The sequence below is a fragment of the Corapipo altera genome, unplaced genomic scaffold (genome assembly GCF_003945725.1).
Source record: "Corapipo altera isolate COAL_440 unplaced genomic scaffold, ASM394572v1 46, whole genome shotgun sequence".
Lineage (NCBI taxonomy): Eukaryota > Metazoa > Chordata > Aves > Passeriformes > Pipridae > Corapipo > Corapipo altera.
Genome location: NW_020884883.1, coordinates 12,496,038 through 12,516,634, shown reverse-complemented (window position 1 = coordinate 12,516,634; position 20,597 = coordinate 12,496,038). Strand labels below are relative to the sequence as shown.

General features: G+C 41.5%; 1 protein-coding gene across 3 annotated transcripts in view; it reads left to right on the top strand.

Moving 5' to 3' along the window:
* Positions 1-2: 2 nt before the first annotated feature.
* The window catches only part of SMC6 (structural maintenance of chromosomes 6), a 39,071-nt gene continuing 18,476 nt past the window's right edge, over positions 3-20,597 (top strand). Inside the window, exons 1-12 of one of the 3 annotated variants that reach the window (XM_027640936.1) lie at positions 3-114; positions 2,737-2,893; positions 7,074-7,222; positions 10,256-10,373; positions 12,272-12,377; positions 14,131-14,267; positions 14,819-14,880; positions 15,764-15,844; positions 18,461-18,562; positions 18,753-18,872; positions 18,972-19,067; positions 20,108-20,254. In XM_027640936.1, the coding sequence (XP_027496737.1) occupies positions 7,079-7,222; positions 10,256-10,373; positions 12,272-12,377; positions 14,131-14,267; positions 14,819-14,880; positions 15,764-15,844; positions 18,461-18,562; positions 18,753-18,872; positions 18,972-19,067; positions 20,108-20,254 (1,113 nt within the window). In that variant the 5' untranslated portion in view covers positions 3-114; positions 2,737-2,893; positions 7,074-7,078. Of the gene's footprint in view, positions 115-283; positions 619-2,736; positions 2,894-7,073; positions 7,223-10,255; positions 10,374-12,271; positions 12,378-14,130; positions 14,268-14,818; positions 14,881-15,763; positions 15,845-18,460; positions 18,563-18,752; positions 18,873-18,971; positions 19,068-20,107; positions 20,255-20,597 lie in introns of those variants that run through there. The other 2 variants (XM_027640938.1, XM_027640937.1) reach the window with 2 other exon arrangements.

The following is a 20,597-nucleotide window of genomic DNA, read 5'->3' as shown; positions in this document are numbered from 1 at the left end:
GCGCCGCGCCCGCGGCGGCTCTTCCGCCTGTCCCGGCCCGGCTCGTCACGGTGTGGTGCCGTTCGGTTTGGTTCGTCCCGTCCCGCCCCACGAGAGGATCCGGAGCTGTCCCGGGTAACGGCCCCGCCCGCGCGGCGCGGAGCAGGCGAGGGGAGGGGAGGCCAAGGGAGGAGAGAGAGGAGGGGCGGAGAGGGCGACCCGTGCGGGGAGAGGGTCTTGGCGGGCGGTGACCGGGCGCACTCCCGCCCTTTGGAAGGGCCGGGAGGGAGGGAGGGCGACCGGGCAGCCACAGCGTAGCGGTGGCGGCGGCTACTTCCCGCTTGTCCCGGTGCCCTCGGCACGGCGCCGGGGCGAGTGTCGCAGGTGGCTCTGCGGGACCGGTTCGGGGTTGGAGCTGCTGTTTGTCACCCGCTGCCAGCGCGGCCGCACCCCCCCCGGGCCGTGACGGCTCCCCCCGGGGCCGTCAGGGCTCCCCCCGGGTGCCCGCCCGTGCCAGCGGGAAGCGGGTGAGGAGCGGGAGCGGCGCCGCCCGGGTGCTCCAGCCGCCAAGAGACCCGGTTCCCTTCTCTGCGGGTGCGGGGCTCCTGCCAGGTCCTGCGGTGTTGGGAAAAGCAGTAGGTAATCGTGGGCTTCCGGCATCTCTGCCCCCTCTTTTGGCTCCCCACAGAGAAGGCAGAGCTGCTCTCTGTGCCGCAGTGCTGTTCTGGGCTCCTCAAAGCAAGAGGGACATGGAGCTCCTGGAAGGGGTCCAGTGGAGGGCAACGAGGGTGACTGGGGGACTAGAGCATCTCTTAGGAGGAAGGGCTGAGGGAGTTGGGCCTGTTCAGCCTCGAGAAGAGGCGATTGAGAGGGGACCTCTTCAATGTCTGTAAATATCTGGGGGCAGGGAGGGGCGGTGCCAAGGGGACGGAGCCAGGCTCTGCTCAGTGATGCCCAGCGATAGGATAAGTGGCAATGGGCAGAAACTGATGCGCGGGAAGTTTCGCTTTCGTTACTGTGGAAGTGACTGAGCACTGGAACAGATTGGTCAGAGAGGTTGTGGAATCTCCCTCGTCCAGTCCTGTGTAATGTGGTCTAGGATGACCTTGCTTAAGCAGGGAGGTTGGGCCAGAAGACCCACTTGTGGTCCCTTCCACTTTACCCTTTCTGTGATTCTGTGGGTCAGGCAATGTTTTTCCAGTGTCTGATGGGATGGTACAGGCTTCTTATGAACTGGCTGCAAATACATTAGGAGAGGTGTCGTGAATATCAAAACCACGTAGCCTAACATGGGACACCTGACTTGGACAGTCCTCAAAAATGAACAGCACCCCACTGCTGTTCATGATTCTGGGCTTCTGACTTCAGCCCTCTGAAACATCTGCCTTTAAGTTCAACAGATAGTGTTGTACTTCCTTCATAATTATTAACTGCTAATTTGTAATCAGTTTATCTTTGTGGCTATTAAACAAATGCTGGTGCTATACATCAGCTAAAGACTACAGATATTTTCTTCCTCTTCTTCCACCCTTTGCTTCCTCCTGTATCTTGTGTTCACCCTGCAGTAGGTCTGCTATGATGTCTTTGCTCTGCCTCTATTTTGCCAACTCTCATTATATGCACAACAATTGCTTGTAATATTTTATAGCAATCCTTTGTTTTTATAATTGGATCTGTCTTGACCTTATTTGTTCCCAGTTATAGGTCCAGTTTTTATTCCTAACTGTATGCACTTACATTCCATGATAGTAAAGTTCATTTTTTCATTAAATCAGTACTTTTGATTCGTCTTTCTGAATAATTGTTGGATTCTTGTTTGAATTAATAATGTTCATGACTGTCATCATGTTTCCATTAACATATCTTACTTTATATTGCAATATAACATGGATTTATATTTCAGTTTTTAAATATGATGCATCGTCCATCGTCCAAACACCTTCTGTTAACATTTGTCAATAGTATCCATTGTTGGCTTCCCATTATTGTATTATGTGTCTTAAAATGTACTGGTGTACATTATTGCCAGATCAGTTGTTTCCAATATAGTATTGCACACTTTAATAACTTTCAGATAGATTGGATCAGCTGCTTTTCCTTTGCCTTGTGTAGTTATTTCCAAACTGTTGTTAGAGTTATGGTAAGTGGTGCTGAGACTGAAGGCAACTATTTTTTCAATTAAAAACTTAATGAGGAAAATTAGGGGTGTCTTGCTGCAAGGGTTTTGGGAGTAGTTAATGTCAAAAAAATGAACCTTTTCTGCCAAAAATATCAAGATGACATGAAGATAAAATTCAAATATGTGTGTCATTTTCTATGTTTTTATTTTTTTTTAAAATGTTGATTATTTCTTCCTTTACCTTTTAAGCTTTGTTTCTTGTAAAATCTTACTAGTGAATTCCTTGTTGCTGCAGTCAGTTTCCTCATTCCTTTTGTCTTTTTTATACTCCATGAAGGTGCTATATCCACTGACATTTGTCATAATTTCTTAGGCTACTTTTTGCCTGCAGTTCCAGTTAAGTTTTGTTTACAGTACTAACTTTTGGAAAACTTTGGGGTGCAGATTGTTCTGTCTTTTGCCTTCCTCACAGCTAGACTACGAGTGAGTTTTCTTGGTTACGTTGTTCTGTTTTGTACTCTCATACTCTCTTTTCCTTAAATGTTCAAATAGTATAGCAGTGGAACTGATAGCCCTGATCTTTAGTTTGGACATTATTAATTGCAACATTTAAAGCTTGTGTTTTCCCTTCTTTTTAGAGAAAGAGTTGGATGGAACAGCAGACTGACTGAATGTTTGTCTTCATATTTGGATGATGGATAAATGCCAAGAGCGTAGAAGGGACTGTTTCCTGGTCTTTATTATTTATGCATGAAGGCATGTTTGTGTAGTAAACCGAAAGCAGCATAGCCAAAGGTATGTAATCGTGAAGTGTGTTTTTTCTTTGATTTCTATGTGTGGTATTAATCTTCGTAACATAAAATGGATATGACAGTTTAGCTGTAAATACTTCATGAAATTATTATTACTACTACTAATAATAACATAATTATTATTAGTAGTAGCAAAATAATAGAGTAGCAAATTTTAATGTCTGTTGTGTTTCTTATAATATATGCTCTAGTCTGTGATGCTTGGTAGTATGAACTGTCTGACCTCCTGTCAGTTAAAATCAGAGCATTAAGCTGACACAAGTGAACTGCTCAGAGAAGCATCTCTTTCTCCACAATAACCCAACCATACAGATCTGCATGGTGAAAAGGTTGGGGAACTTGCATAATGTAAAAAGAAAAAAGTTTTTTCTTGCATTAATTTTCAGTAGAATCAGAGCCTTGAGATGATTTATTATTTTGTTGCGTAAAGAGCTGCTTGAACTTTGGGGGATGGGACAGAATCAGTAGAGGGAGGGGGAAGAAAGACTGCTCCTCTTATGAGACACTGGATTATTATATTAATTATTGGCTTGGACGAACTCAAGTGTGTGTGTGTACAGGGAAGAGACAGGTCGAATTTCACGAAGGTGGAATAGTGCCTTGTTCCATACTCCAGCCCCTTGGAGCCTCCTTGGGCAGCCCCAGAGCAGCTGTCTGTCACTGGACACTGGGAGCACTGCCCACACCCCACCCTGGAGACCCAAAGTGGCCAGTGGGCCAGAAGTCCTGCCTGGAGGGTGTGGCCACAAGGGACCAAAGCAGATAAAATCAACACCATGTGGCCCTTGTGTGGTCACAGCCCTGCCATCTCCTGGGTTCCTGGTAGCTGGATCTGTGCTGCATCTGGGGTGGTAGCAGTAATTTTCTCTTCTTCTGTCTCTTTCTTTGTTTCTTCTCCTAATCTCCTTGATATTTGGGTAACTTAAAGCTGGATGGGTTGAATTTTGCTAGGTTGTGTGTGTTAGCATGTGCTAAGTCAATGCTTTGTGGAATGCTTTATTTTGGTTCAATATTGCCCTTTAAACCTTTACCAAGTTCCCTTATTTTCTAAAGTTTGCCAGTAGAAGTGTGTTATTTGACCTCCTGAGAAACGTGTGCAGTGTCTTCTCCTGTGTGCTTGTTCTTGAGGTATTAAAAGAACTGAAGGCCCTTTTAATAAGTCCAGCAAGTAGATTTTTGAAGCCTTGTATATTTTTAAAGTAAAACCCATTCGATGAACTCATAGGATGAGCCTTCAGATCTTACCCCTCTCCCTTGCAGCACTAGTTCTTATGACTAAAGTTGTAATTCAACAGTCTTCATTTCACTAAGTTCTCTGCAGATTCTCCAGGTTACTAATCTTAAAACATTTAAAGAGAGAATGTAGAGCAAGACCCACTGAGAAGCTCTGGGAGGGCCTGAGGGCTTTAACAAGGGGGCATCATGGGATCCCAAGGCTGTGCATGGCACAGCTGGACCCACTGTGCTGATCCATCCTGCTTTCACACAGACCATGTCATCTCCCTCCAGGAGGCAGGAGATCATATTAGGAACTGTTATACCTGCATGTCTTCTCTCCTGGATCACCTCATCTGTCCTGTGGGACAAGGAAGTGCTCTCTTGTTATCATCACATGTATCCATGACTAGGAGTGTTCTGGCCTCTAAGCAGTCAGTGTGTTTAGTCTCCACACAGTCAATTTGGTCTCAAACCATGACATGTGGTACCAACTTTAGGCATGCAATGTCTCTAATGCTGGTCATTCTTTCATGCACCCCACTCAATTTTTAAAAAAATTTTTTTTTTTATTTTTATAAATAAGCAGCCTACTCTTAGGCCACAGTGATCTTTCTATATGTTGTGAGTTGACCCTGGCCGTATTCTAGGCACCCACTAAAGTCACTAAGAGCTGGGAGAAGTCATACAGGCAAAACAAAACTCAACATGAGGATGGTACTAAAATTTATTACTAACAGGATAAGAGCTAAAGAGTGAGAAATGAAACAGTCTTAAACACATTTTCCAACCACCCCTCCTTCCTTCCATGCTCTCCCTCCTCCTATAGGGCAACAGGTCTTCCAAGTCTGCTGTCCTGTGGGTCACCCTTCCATGGACTGCAGGGTGACTGCCTGCTTCACCATGGTCTTCACCATGGGATGCAGAGGGGCCAAAGCTCTGAGTCCTTCCCCTGTTCTGTGGGGTTGCTCCCACGGGAAACAGTCCTTGATGGACCTCTCCAACATGGGTCTACCCCTCCTGGGCCACAGGTCTTCCATATCTGCTGTCCCAAGGCTTCCTCCATGGGGCACAGGGGGTCTCTGCACCCCGATGTTTTTTCATAGGATGCAGTTTTAACAGACGAGTTGCACCCATGTTGGTCCCCCACAGGGCCATGAGTTGAGTCCTACTCAGGAATAACCTGCTCCGGCATGGGCTCCTCTCTCCACGGGCCACAGATTTTCCAAGGGACCCCGCTCCATCCTGGGCCTCCCGGGAGGGTAACAGTCCTCCTTCATGCATCTGCTTGTTCCCCCATGGGCTCAGCTGCAACGTGGCGGAGCCATCCCAGCCTGTCCTGGCTCGGCCGGGATGGGAGTCGGGGCAGTGCCTGCTGGTGGGGCTGGCCCGGCCCAGCTCGGCTCCGTCGCTGTGCCTGCTGTGGGCCAGGTGCCATGTGGCTCAGGCCGTGGCCGCTGCCCCGGCCCAGGCCAGCTCAACTCCAGCACCGTTCCTGCCCTGGGCTGGGGCCCCAGGGCCCGGGCCCGGGGGCTTCTGACGGCAACCCCCCGGCTCCAATTTCTTCTGCGCAACAAACGTTTTCCTTAAATAAATTATCACAGAGGCGCAACAATTGGCTCTCCCTTGGCCAACAGCAGGAAGTCCCTCCTGTAGCCAGCTTTCATTGGCTCCATGGGGGAAAAAGTTTTAGCAGCTTCTAACAGAAATCACCCCATGTAGCCCCCCCCGCTACCAAAAAAAAACCAGCCACAGAAACCCATGACAGTGAACATTAATTACATTTAATGCCTCTGAATTTTGCTCGAACTGGTGATGTGCATTAAAGTTAGTTGCTATCTTTCTTAGAAGGGAGCTCTAGACAAAATTTTAGTACAGAGTTGATAGGAGAGCATAACTCCATTTCAGAAAAGTTTTGATGTTGGAAAACTATGCAAATGATTTGAATTTTAGCCTGTTTTGGATGATGATCAGTAGCTGACTAAACGACTAACAAGTAAAAAGACTGTGCATTGCCTTTGTGTAAACAGGACCTTGCTTCTACTTTGGGCAAGTATGTCAACTTCCATGTTTCGTATAGGCCTTTGGGACTCCAGGACTCTACATGAAAAATGTAATGTGTACTTTTAGGGGAATAAAAACAGTGCCGTAAGCTTAAAGTTACAGAGAATGTGAGATGTTGATTAATCCAAATGCCTTTTTCAGTTCTATATGACTTTAGTAAAGCTTGTTACTTTTGCAAAATTCATTTCAGACCAGTCCTATTAGTGCTGGAAGTCTACGTGTTATTTACTGATTTTTTTTGGAGGAAATATATGCATATGTTCTCTATAGAGAGAGAACTATTACCCTTCATTAGGAGAATAACAGCATTCTGTTTACTGTGATCACACTACACTGCCTCGCATGTAAGAAACAGCACAGGAACAATGTTATGAGTCTGAATTTTCCTTTATTCTACTCCTGTGTGTTCCGCATATAAATTTTCTAGGCTTTTGTCAACCACAGATAATTAATACATTTTCTTTTTAGCTGTGCAGCTTACTTTAATCATATCTGTATTGATGCTGCTGATCACACCATGTTAGTTTCTTTTTATCACCTGATCCTTAACTCCATTGCTAACCAAAAACAATTCTAGCAAATATTCCAAAGACAAATGTACCAAGGAAAAGAGAGTTAAGGGTGATTTTACTGTTAATCAACAAATTCAGCTTGATTAGAATTAATGAAGCTGTGTTTCTTTTGTTCTCATGCAACTCTTATAGGACGCTTAGGCTTAAATTACCAATATTTCAGTTCTGAAAAAGTATTTGTGCAATGTTTGCTATGATCTTAATATTTCTTTTATCAAATTAAATAATTTAGTATGTCTGTGCTATCACCTGTGGGTATGTTTTCATCTAGAAGACTGAAACCTACAATATTTCGTTACTTTCATTTTTCAGTACTCATGGGTAAGAGAAAGGAGGAAAGTATTTCAAAGCCTGGATCCCAGAAAAGGCGGAGACAAGAATACATAGATGAACATAGTGATGAGTCTAATGAAGAAGAAAATTTAGAGTCATCTGCTGATGGTAATACCTCCTCACAGTTGGTAAGTTGTTTAAAAAGTTGTAGAGGTGAAGATAGAAGAAAAAGTTGTGCTTGTTTAAATAAATATCTTGGATGTAGGCTTCAGTAGAACAAATATAAAAGAAACTAGAGGTACTGTCTGTGATGTTCGTTCTTACCTTATTTCTTTTAGGTCATCTAGTTATAACAGCTGATCATAAAATAACAATATTCTGGTTTTACAGAATGAATGCTACTGAAGTTTTCAAGTAATCAAATAAAGGAAATGGATTTTGGTAGAACCATGATATAGTTTGCTTATATTTGTAGTAATAGCATAGAAAATATTTAAAACTCATGGCTGGGCTTCGCGAACGATGATTTGGGAAGGCTCTATCCACATTTGTGACAGGCACGTTGGTGACTTATGAGGCCAATACGAGACAGACAGATCCGATTGCAAAAGGCACAGCAGAAAGACTCCTTAGATGGTGTATTCTGCAAGGCACGGTTCCTCCTGCGTTGCCTTCTCTCCTCGAGAGTGATCCTGCGTGTGTTCTCAAAGGAAACAGCTGCGTTATAGATGGTGTGTCTCCAGGCCTCCCAGTTGGAGGCCAGAGTAGACCAGTTATGGTGATCAATATGGCCAAGGCTGAGATGTTGTTTCAGGGAGTCCTTGTATCTTCTCTTTGGGGCTCCTCTCTTGCGGCAGCCAGTGGCAAGTTCACCATAAAGCAAGATCTTAGGGAGGCGGTGGTCCTTCATCCTGGAGATGTGCCCTGCCCATTGCAGCTGTGTTCTCAGTAACATGGCCTCAATACTTGTGACTGCTGCTTGTTCTAGAACAGATGTATTGGTCACATAATCTGACCAGTGGATGTTTAGGATTGTACCGAGGCACCGTTGATGGAAGCGTTCTAGGAGCTGCAGGTGGTGGTGGTAGATGATCCATGATTCGGAACCATATAAGAGAGTAGACAACACTATGGCTCTGTAAACACTGATCTTGGTGCTTTTCTTCAAGTGTTTATTACGCCATACTCTTTTGTGGAGTTTTCCAAAAGCACTGTATGCCTTTGCTAACCTGTTGTCCATCTCCCTGTCAGTCTTACCATCCAAGGAGATGAGGCTACCCAGGTAATTGAACTGCTGGACTGATTTGAGCTCTGATTGGCCAATGGTGATCTGGGGATGATGGGGGACTTCCTGAGGTGCAGGTTGATGGAGAACCTCTGTCTTCTTTAAGCTGACTTCCAGCCCAAAGAGCTCAGCAGCATCTGCAAAGCAGGATGTTAAATGCTGCAGAGCTGCTTCTGTGTGGGTGACAAGGGTGGCGTCATCAGCATAAAGCAGCTCACGGACAAGATGGTTTAAGGTCTTAGTGTGGGCCTTCAGTCGCCTTAGGTTGAATAGGCTTCCATCAGTACGGTATCGAATGTAGATACTAATTATTTACTAAAACAGGCACCAAATACTTGTTTGTTTTGGATAGCTGACATTTTCAAATATCTAAAAAAAATCTAGTGTTTGAAATGTGAATTTTGATGGAAATGAAACTTGAAAACAGGAATATTATTTTTTTCTGTTTTTCTGTTAGTGGTTGAATTCTGATTTGATGGAGGAATTTTAAAAAATAATTTCTGAAATTGAAAATACTGTCTTGTATATTATCCTGTTCTGTGTGTTTAGACTGGACATTAGGAAACATTTCAGATACCAGACCAGGCTTCTGTGATGGGTTGACCCTGGAGACACCAAGTGTGCACCAAAGCTGCTCTGTCACTGCCCTCCTCACGTGGGCAGGGGAGAGAAAATATAACGAAAGGCTCATGGTTGAGATAAGGGCAGGGAGAGATCACTCACCAGTTACTGTCACAGACAAAAGAGATTCCACTTGGGAAAATGAACCGAATTTATTAACAAATCAGGATTTAAGAGATAATGAGAAATAAACCGAAATCTTAAAACACCTTCCCTTCACCCCTCCCTTTTTCCTGGGCTCAGCTTCACTCCTGATTTTCTCTCCCTCCTCCCCACCAGCAGCACAGGGGATGGGGGAGTGGGACAGTTTGTCACACGTGGTCTCAGGCGCTCCTTCGTACCCAGGGGAGGACTCCTCACATTTCCCCTGCTTGAGTGTGGATCCCTTCCATTGGATGCAGTCTTTCAGGACCAGACTGATCCAGTGTGGGTCCCCCACTGGGTGACAAGTCCTGCTGGCAAACCTGCTCCAGCATGGGCTTCCCAAGGAGTCGCAGCCTCCTTTGTGAATCCACCTGCTCCATCATGGGCTGCAGGTGGATCTCTGCTCCCCTATGGGCCTCCATGGGCTGCAGGGACACAGCTGTGGGAAATCTCACCTCTGATGCCTGGAGCACCTCCTGCCCCTCCTTCTGCACTGACCTTGGGGTCTGCAGGGCTGTTTGTCTCACATATTCTTACTCCTCTCTTCTCTGGCTGCAATTGCTGCAATTGCAGTTTGCCCTTCTTAATTCTTATCCCAGAAGTGCTACCACCATTGCTGATGGGCTTGGCCTTGGCCAGCAATGGGTCTGTCTTAGAGCTGGCTGGCATTGGCTCTGTTGGACATTGGGAATCTTGTGGGAGGTTCTCCCAGGAGCAACCCGTGTAGCCTCCTGCCCCTCCCGCTACAAAATCTTGCCACTCAAACCCAGTACAGATTCCTAGAGGGGTGGTGAGTGCCCCAAGCCTGCCAGGATTTAAGAGGTATTTGCCAATGCCCTTAATAAGATGCGTTAATATGGTCAGCCAACTGTGTAGAATCTATTGTCTTAATATTTTTTGTTGTATTAATTATAAGTTAGTAATGAGGAGAACTTAAAGTTACTATGAGTGAGCAGTCAGCTTTGGTAACTCTTTTCTTTCTATTTTATTACATAACTGCTCTGTAGCAAGCAACTACATAGTGTCATGAAACCCTTCTGTTTCCTTGTAGCTTGTAACCGTTGATGCTTTATATTATTCTGTCATTTTAATGCTCATTATTATTAAAATATATAAACTATATCTCATTAAAATGCATAAGTAACTCTAGTTTTCACTGTTCATTCTTTAGACTGCTGGTGAAGTTGGGATAATTGAAAGTATCCAGCTGAAGAACTTCATGTGCCACTCAAATCTGGGGCCTTTTCAGTTTGGATCAAATATCAATTTTGTTGTTGGAAGCAATGGAAGTAAGTATTAATTAAGCAATGGAAGTAAGTATTAATTGCATAATTTCTTTGTCAAAGAACACTTTTGTTAATAATTTAGAAGATGTGATGTTCATTTGAAAAAGAATTCTTTGCCATCTTTTAGGCATGGACTTGGGAGCCACACAGGTCTATCCCAGTAGGGCAAGGCTGATGAAAGAGTTAGGTCTTAAACGTGGAGATTTTTGCAAAATATAATGTAAATATAAATATTTTCTTAGCAAAATAAATTTATATTTGAACTAAATGTACTTGTATGTTTATTATTAAATACACAGTAATTGTCCAAGTGCCTGCAGTGCCCATTGCTGAGGTTGAAGGAGCCTCAGTGGTTGTACTGGGGGGTTGTAGTACTGTAGTTTCTTAATGCTAAACAAGATCTGAACCACATTCAGCAACATCCTACTTCCTGATGATTTCAACTTTCCAAAGGTATTCAAAATTTTCAGAATTCTCACATGCTGTTCTAATTAGCCTGGAGAAGAAGGGGAAGATTCCTGCCGCATAGGCTGGCTCTCGGAGAGGGAAGGTAGGGGGTGTAATGGTCAATGGTTGCCGCTAGGTGGCCCCCGAGGCCCAGGCTCACAGCCAGTTCTGTCACATCATATGAGCCAGTATTACAAAGTACTGCAAAATGATAACCTTTGCCCAAGCCCCAGAGGTGATGAACACCAAAACGGGGAACACATCCTGCGAGGAAGGTGCTGCATAAAGCAACTCTGAGAACTAGTGCAAGAGTCTGAGAGCAAATAAATCAACATTGTGATCAGCAACTATTAAATTGAATTATAATGAAGGCTTACAAAAAATTCATTTTAACACACTCTGGTCATATCTGTCATTATGTCAACCCTTCGAGCCCTGTGATGGGCACCAAAAATGACTGTTGTTGTTTAATCCCATCTGGGAACTAAACACCGTGCCACTGCTTGCTCACTCCCCTGCGTCCCCCAGTGGGATGGGGAGGAGAATCTGAAAAAGGTAAAACCTGTGGTTTGAGAGAACAGTTTAGTGACTGAAATAAAATAAATTATAATAATAATTATAATAAAAACCAGAAAGAGAGGAATAAAACCCAAGATAAACAAGTGATGCACAATACAGTTGCTCACAACCATCCCGTCCTGAGCAGCAATCAGCAGCTCCTGGCCAACTCCCCCCGTTCATGCACTGGGCATGGCATTCCATTGTATGGAATATCCTCTTGGCCAATTTGGGTCAGCTCTCCTGGCCATTCTCCCTCCTGTCTTCTTGTGCTCCTCCTGACAGAGCATGAAACCCTGAAAAGTCCTTGATTTGGGTAAACACTACTTAGCAACAACCAAAATGTCAGTGTGTTACCAGCACTGTTCTCATACTGAACCCAAAACACAGCACTGTACCAGCTACTAGGAAGCAGAATCAGGACAGTAGGTCATGTAGAAACTATTATAGGAAAAGGAAGTGATATTTATACAAACTAACTTCTTGTGAAGAGAGAAGTAAAAATTTAAAACATAAATTTTGAAAGAGACCTTAAAATCTTTCAGATATTAGGTAAATGGTAATACATGTTTGATTTCTTTTGTTGTATACATGTTTTTAGTATGCTTTTAAGGAAGGGGACATTCCTTCCTCCTGACCTAGGACACATTGAATGCAAATTGCTAGATAGAAGTAACAAGATCGGCTTAGCATGTTGGGTTATTTTAGGGAGAACCGTAGAAATGGCAGATACTTTCCTAGTGTTATTGTTACTTTAAATGATTTTTTCAATAAGGACAGAATTTGGACTTCTGTTGCACGAATATATAACCAGTCAAACAAAAATCTGTAATATGGGTGCACTGGAGAAGTCACAACAACTTCCCTTTAAAACAAGATCAATGCTTCTATTACAGGTGGAAAAAGTTCTGTTTTAACTGCTCTTATTGTTGGACTTGGTGGAAAAGCCACTGCAACTAATAGAGGTTCCTCATTAAAAATGTTTATTCGAGATGGAGAGACGTAAGTAAAACTTTTTAGTTTTAAAGTTGCGTGTGCTGTTTAGTCATTCAGGTTAGCTGATGAGTTTTCTGTTCACCGTCACTTTCTGCATCTTCCTATTGGATCCACCAGGTTTCAATAAAAAGCAAAACAATGAAGAGACCTTATTTAAACAAACCCTCCCTAAAAAACTACAAACAAAAAAAATTAGAAATTTTACAAGTAGTATACTCTTATTTCTGAATGTTGTGTTTTTAAAACCAGCTGGAAATGACACTACAAACAGCTGTTCCTCTTTCTCTCCATCTGCTACAGTGAGAGAGGGACAAAAGCAGAGATTATGGATTGGGATAACAATTTACTGAAAAAAAACAGATAAGGAAAACAAACAGTAACAGCAACAATACTAACAACAGTGTATAAAATAGGGTGATTACATGCAAAAGTGCTCACTGAGTCTGACTCAACGTGACTGCACCACAGCCCAAGCCTCTGGGCTCCCCAGACAAAGAAGAAAATGTTGGATGAAAGTGTCTGTATCCCCCCCCTTCCCCAAGCCTGGGCCAGTGAAGAAAAAAAAACAATGGTGGACAGATTGTCCACATTCTCTCTCTCTCCCCAAGCTCGAGACAACAAAAAGCAGTGATGGACAAACCCCCCCAGGAGGACTGGAGCCATCCCACTGCTCCACATGCTGCCTGATTTCCCTGGAGGAAAGGAACAAAATGGCAGCAGTTCCACATCGTGTTCCCCTTTTCTTTCACCCGCAGCCATGTCCCCCAGTGATGACGTGGGTGGCATAGAATAACAGCCCCGCTCCCCTCACAGCAGCTGTGAGAAAATTAACTCTGGCCTGGCTGAAACTAGGACACTGAACTAGCTAACATGGTGGTATGTCCTCTGTAATGCCCTGTTCTCATGTGTTACTTCCGCTATGTAATTCCTGCCAAATAATTGAGTTCATTACAGAAAAATCCTAGGTAACCAGTTACTGTTTTGCAAGCAGCGAGATTAATTATTTTTCAATCTTTCTGGGGACGTGAATGAATATGCAATATAAAGACCTTGAGTTACAGGTGGATATTTAAACATGCAGGAAGTGGATTCATGTCTGCTGTAAGAGCGGGAATAACATATTCAGGGGAATCGATAACAAAATAGGTTTAGGAGTTTACATTTACATAAAGCTGTAACTGGGAGTTCCAGACTTTTTCTTTCAGAGGTGCTTCGAGTAAATTTTTGGCAGTACCTTCCTTATGTGTATTAACTTAATGTTTCAGCATTCACTCAAGAAACAGAAAATAGGAATTCAGAAGTGGAAGCATATCTCATCTTTTCTATAAGAATGCCTTAAGCATTCTGGTATAGATTACTTTGGTTAGGCTGTAGAAACCAAGCAACTGTTTTCTACAGAAGCCAGTTTGAAAACAGGAGAACAATAAAAAAGCAACTTGAATCTGCAACCTAAAAATGAGGGCACTCAGATGGGAAGGGAAGGTGGGGGAAATCTACTCTTCCAACTATTTACTTTTGGGTGTTGCATGAAGAAGATGCAAACAGATAGTGTATGGCAGCCTTTCTGGATGTGTATCTGATGCTGTTTTGGCTCAAACAACATAAATATATGTTGTTCTGCTTGACTATGACTGACTTGCAGTGTTGACCTGTAGTAAACCTGACAATTTGTATGTAAAATTAGAATGTTCTGATTTTTTTTTGTTAGATTTGAAATTAATTTCAGTTGTCTTTTTTATTATTTTCATGTTTTTTTTAGTTCTGCAGATATTTCCATAACTTTGCGAAACCAGGGCAGAGATGCATTTAAACCAGAAGTGTATGGTAACTCTATTATTGTGAATCAGCGCATTAATCAGGAAGGAAGCAGAAGTTACAAACTGAAAAGCAAATCTGGTTGGTGGTAGTTTGCTTTGTTCTCAGTCTTAAAAGTTCTTTAAATGTTTTCATTGCTTTAAATGATGTTAGTAAAGGATGATGTTATTTCGTAGAATCATTCAAGGATGATGACACTGTCCATTTCTTGTGTGTTTACCTCAGACTAAGAATATTTTAATATGTCAAAAGCATTATGTATTTATTGATATATATTATTTTGTATGTCAGGTTCTGCATTATGTATTTTTTTTACAAAAATCTGATTGTATGATGAGGGTGAACATAGTTCTTTTAATCTTTTTGAGGTTCTGTTGAGTTTACTGATTTACTTATATTTTGTCACAGATGGTTTGTGAGGCAACAAGGGGCTTTAATTTGAAGTCCTTCTGTGCAAATGCAAATATATTAGAAAAAAACCCAAACAACCAGTGTTTCTCATTTAGGACTACATCCATGTTATAAAAAATTAGTCTAATTTTTTACATTGCTACATTGAACAAAAGACTGGGGCATTGTACGTCTCTTTACTTTGGACCCATTGGTATTTTTCCTCTGTTTTTTTCCATTAGGAACCTTAATTTCTTCAAAGAAAGAAGAACTCGTAAAAATACTGGATCATTATAATATACAGGTAGTTGCTGTGTTTAAATTCTGTGCAATTTCAGACATCAGCATGCGATATTATAATGCTCTCATTAAAAAGCAGTGTTTTCTCATTTCCTTAAATGAGAGAGATTTATTCCTTCCATGTTATTTCAAAATCAAATGCATCAGCAAAAGAAAAATTGAAATTTATACCTCATACAGTTTAGAATAAGATTCTGTTCCAGGCAGATACGTATTTGCTATCATCTGTGAGCCAAGAGTCATGTAGCTTGTTGATGAAAGTCCTTGCATAGGTTTCTTTTGTATCTGGAGGGAGTTTTTATGCTGATTATTTCAGTGTTTTCTGTGGAAGAAATTTGAGTGTGTTTTTGCTGCTTAAGTGGTTAATGAAAGATCAGGTAATGCACACGAAGTTTAAAATATTCAACATACTTGGAATTTCAAGTAACACAGACTTCAGTTAATACGTATTGATTTTTTTTTGTGGAAACTTCTGTAAGAATATATGGGTCAATTCATTGCATTAAATGATCAATTTGACCAATTAAATAATGAGAAATACAACATTGGACAAAATTTCTAATGCTGATCTTGTTAAATAAATGGAACTTACAGACACTGTCTTTATAGAAGTCATCCTCCTGGAAGCAGCTCCTTAGTTGATCTTGCTTTGGTTTGATTTTGTACTTGATGGAGTTTGATTTCTAAAGTTTCTGTTTGTTATTGGTTTTGTGTGTTAGGTTTTGTATTTTTTTAAAGAGATGATAGGATTAGAAATCTTAATTTCTGAATCTTAGTATAGAATTGCAGTACATGGAACAAGGCGATGGTTTGCTCACTTTCATGGATTTGCAATCACATGATAACTGTTCTATTCAAAATAAAACAAAAGCGATTATTTTTTGCAGGTAGATAATCCTGTGACTATTTTAACCCAAGAGATGAGTAAGCAGTTTTTACAGACTAAAAGTGAAAGTGACAAGTATAAGGTAAGAAAAATAATTGAGCATTTTGACTAAACATTAGAATACTGATTTCAAATTTTTAGAAGCGGCATTTGGATGGAAAAAAATATCAGATTCCTTGATTTTAATAACCTGTTGTGGTTTAACTCAGGTAAGCAGCTCAATACCACACAACCACTCACTTCCCTTCTGTGCTTCCCTCCAGTTTGGGATGGGGTAAGAGGAACGTAAGAGTACAATAAAAGAACTTAAAAGGATGAGATAAAAATTATTTTAAAAAAAATGCAGAGAAAGCTGGAAGGAGAGAGAAAGAAAGAGAAAGAAAACAAGAGACGCAAAAGCAATCGCTCACCACCTCCAGTTGGTAGACAAATGCCAAACCACTTCCCAAGCAAAAGATGGCTAATCCCCCTAAACCCTCTCTCATCCCATTTTTTGCTGAGCATGGCTGCGCTGGTTTGGGCTGGGATAGAGTTAATTTTCTTCATGTCAGGTAAGATAGGGCTACCTTGTGGATTTGTGCTGAAAACAGTGTTGATAACATGGAGATGTTTTTGTTACTGCTGTTTTTGTAAATGCTGAGCAGTGCTTACTGAACACAATCAAGGCTTTTTTGGCTTCTCACCCCACCTCACTAGCAAGGAGGATGGGGGTGCACAAGGAGTTGGGAGGGGATACAGCTGGAACAGTTGATCCCAACTGACCTAAGGGATATCCCAGACCATGCGGCATCGTGCTCAGCATATAGAGCTGAGGGAAGAAGAAGGAATTAGAAGACAGAGTGATGGATTTGTCTTCCCAAATCACATGATGGAGCCCTGCTTTCCTGGGGATGCGTGAACACCTGCCTGCCCATAGGAAGTGATGAATGAATTCCTTGTTTCGCTTTGCTTGTGTGTGTGTAGCTTTTCCTTTATTAAATTATTTTTATCTCAACCTACGAGTTTTCTCGCTTTTACTTTTCCGATTCTCTCCCCCATCACACCAAGGGGAAGTGAGTGAGTGGCTGTGGGGGGCTGAGTTGCTGGCAGGGGCTAAACCACGACAATGAAGTTGCATGGGGTGGGATCAGCTGCCTGGTTGATCCCTTCCCAACTTCTTGCACACCCCGCTAATGTACTCACTGGGAGGGCAGTGAGAAACGGGAGGCCTTGGTGCAACAGCTAAAATATTAAGGTGTTGTCAGTATTGTTTTGATCACACATCTAAAATACAGCACCATAAAAGTTGCTATGAAGACACTTAACTTCATCCTGGCCAGAGCCAGTACTCTGTCTGATTGTAGCAGTCATCCACTTACACAAACAATTTTTTTTTAAGTTTATTCTCTCTAAAGAGATTGATAAAATTAAATTTTAGGACACTGCTGAGTTAGTTCATTATTCAGAAATACAGAGTTGCAAATGAGTGTTTTAGAATGCTCAAAGAACCACCAGCACAGGGAGCAGCAAAAGAGCAGGTTTAATATTAAAATGAAAGCAGGACAAAGTTTGTTGACGAGGTTCACTCTTCTGCTTACCTGGGTGGTTAAAGCACACAGAGGAAAATCATACTCAAACCTATAATCTATCAAGCTAAAACTAAAATCAACCTAAAATGATCTACATAGAGGCTGGTGATGGGAAAAGGGTAAGGATAAAAAGGAGTAAGGGAGACCTGCCCGTTAAGTCACCGGGTTCAGAGTGACTTGCCAAACTCAGCCCCAGACTTGACCAATGTTTTAGGCTTAAAGGTTTTGACAACACTTAAGCTTGACAGCACTTAAACTTAACAGCACTTAATTGATAGCCTAATTTAAACAATTTAACAAAAGATTCTTATAGAATTTACTATAGCACAATGGTAACTCACTTATAGGCCTAATTTACTTAAGAATCTAAGAAGGTGACGTTCATAATACATTTACTAGAGCATATTCGCACGCCCACAGGCCTTAACAGTACATACAAGGTGTATCTCTGAAAAATTCCCATCGAATTCAGGGAAATACTCACGTTGGATGCCTTTGTATCGTCTCAACAGGTTGATCCTTGAGGAGTGGGGATATCAGCTCAGGCTCTGTTGTGAACTTCCAAGTAAATTTGAGAGCTCAGTGGTGCAAGAGGTGTCCCACTCAGAGGGAGATGCTGGTCACAGCCCACTAAGGTCGAACAGAGCTCAAAGGGTCTCACTTAGGACTGCTGTTTATAGAGCTGCAAAAGAGTGGGCTTTAGTCATAGTAGTGTTCCATCCTCACCACAATTTGGGTTTGTAACTTACTTTAAAAGTTCAGTAACAAAAATGTCGTTCCACATGGGTTGTTATTCAGGCAAGAAAAGTAAGTTTCCAAGGCAGTTTTGTTAAAAACAGGAGCTCATCAGACAGCGTAAGTTCCTGGGAGCAGAGAATGTTTCCAGTATGCTCACAAGGAGCTGAGCCCAGGTGCTGTTCATCAAGGCCAAGGCCTAATGAGCATTTCTGATATCACAGTGCAGGCCGAGAAGGGGATGGAAGTTGTACCACCAGAACTCCACCATTTACTTTACTTTGGGTGTCATTCAGCATGCAGAGAGGTTGGAATGAATGGTCTTTCTGTGGCAATTAAAGTTCACTTAGATAAGGTGCTGAATCTGACATCTGCAAATTTTTATTCCTTTTTAGTTTTTTATGAAGGCAACTCAGCTGGAACAAATGAAAGAAGACTATTCATGTGTTGAGAAAACTCAACAGAATACACGTATTCAGATAGAACAAGGAAGAGAGGTATGTAAAAGTTAAAGTAATTATTAGCACAGATCTGTGCACTGTAAGAACTGTAGGACTTAAACTGCATGGCTTTGATTTGATTAGGTCTTAGTGACATTAAATTTTACAAAAAACAAATCTTTCCAAGATTTTCTACTGCATCACAACTTTTTGCACTCATGATGAACCTCTCCTTTTCTTTTTTAAGCGTCTTGAAGAACTTAGGCAGATTTATTTAGAAAAAAAGGAACTCTACAAAAGCATTGCATTTGTGAATGACATGCGAAGACGTCTCGAAGAGTTGAAACATAATATGGCATGGGCAGTGGTAAGTGTCTTGCTAAAATATGTTTATTCATATGAAATGTACTTCTTTCTCAGTCTGTTGCAGACGTTCTGATACATGCTAATATAGGTTTCTTTTTAGGTGAGTGAGATGGAAAAAGAAATAGAGCCAATCAAAGAAGGCATCAAGGCTGAAGAAGCAAATACAGAGTTTATTCAGAAGGTAGAAGAATGGCAGGTACATATACAGTTTAAATCACTCTAGTTTTAGTCCCTGCCTCAGAGATCTGTCATGTAGGTTTTCTTGGGTATCATTGCCTACAGAAAAGATCAGTGATTTCAGGAGACCTTTGTAAGTCTTTGACTTCTTAAGACTTCTGTTGGTAGAAGGAAAGAATAATTTTGTCAAATATTCATATTCACCTATGAAATATATATTTTTACAGAGAAATGCTAGGCATCATTATTGTGAATTTAGAATCATAGAATGGTTTGGGTTGGTTTGGATCATCTAGTTCCAATCCCCATGCCATGGGCAGGGACACCTTCCACTAGATCAGGTTCCTCAATGCCCCATCCAGCCTGGTGTTGAACACTGCCAGGAATGGGGCAGCCACAGCTTCTCTGGGCAACCTGTGCCAGTGCCTCACCACCCTCATGGGAAAGAATTCATTCCATATATCTAAATTTCTCCTCTTTCAGTTTGAACCCATTACTCTCTGTCCTGTCACTACAAAGGATGAAGAGTTCCTCTCAGGCTTCCTTATAAGTCCCCTTCAGATGCTGAAAGGCTGATATGAGGTCTCCACATAACTTCTTCTGTTCTCTGGGCTGAACAGCCCCAAAACTTTTCAGTCTATTAAAACTTCTTCTCCAAGTTTTCTTTATTAGCATTTTCCTTTTTTAAAAAAATTTTTGTGGATTGGTTTGTTTGCTTTTAAGTATTTGTTTTTTTTAAGTATTTGTATTTTTGTTTTAAGTATTTGTATTTTTTGCATTGGGGTGAACGTGTCTGTGTAGTACTGAAGGAACATTGTCCAGACACTGGCTTAACTTCTTTTGATGTCATGTTACTTGGCCTTATTGTATCAAGAGTCCTGTGTTTGAGTAAACCATGAGATAGAAAAAAAGGTTGCTAATGTTTACTTCACAGATTTGGTAGTCTGTAGGTTTCCTGAGAATGTCCATTTATTAATTTTCATCTTTGCATGTCCATAGTGGCAAATGAAAAATTTTGCTCCATTACTACTTGTATATCATTCTCTTTTTTCACCAAAGGTAAAAGTGAATGAAGCAGAAAAAAAGTACAAAGCAGTACAAGACAGATTAGAAACAGTAAGTGAAGAAGCACAAGCCCTTCATCCTCAGTGTATTTCTTTGAAGGCTGAAGTGCAAGCAAAAAGAAAAGCAGTCAATGAAATCGAGGTAGGCAAAAAGTTTGTACCAGTTTAAAGCTTTATTCTTGTCCATGCTCTACCCTTCTGTACTTCTGCATCTTTGTCTTGGCTTCCTGAATCCATAGTGCAGTTCAAAACAGGTGGAATTTCCTGCTAACTGGCAAGTAGTTTCTGGTCAGGGGCCCTGGGGCTTATATCTTTATATAGGTGTTAATCAGTGTTAAACTTAGGTCAAAATAAATAAATAAATTTAATTCTTGAAAATCAAGTTATGTTTGTCTGGTTTGGTGCCATTCGGTATTTATTTACTCAAAAGTGTAGTTCTTTTTGAAATGATTTCTTCTATTTCTTAAATTACTGAATCCTTTTTC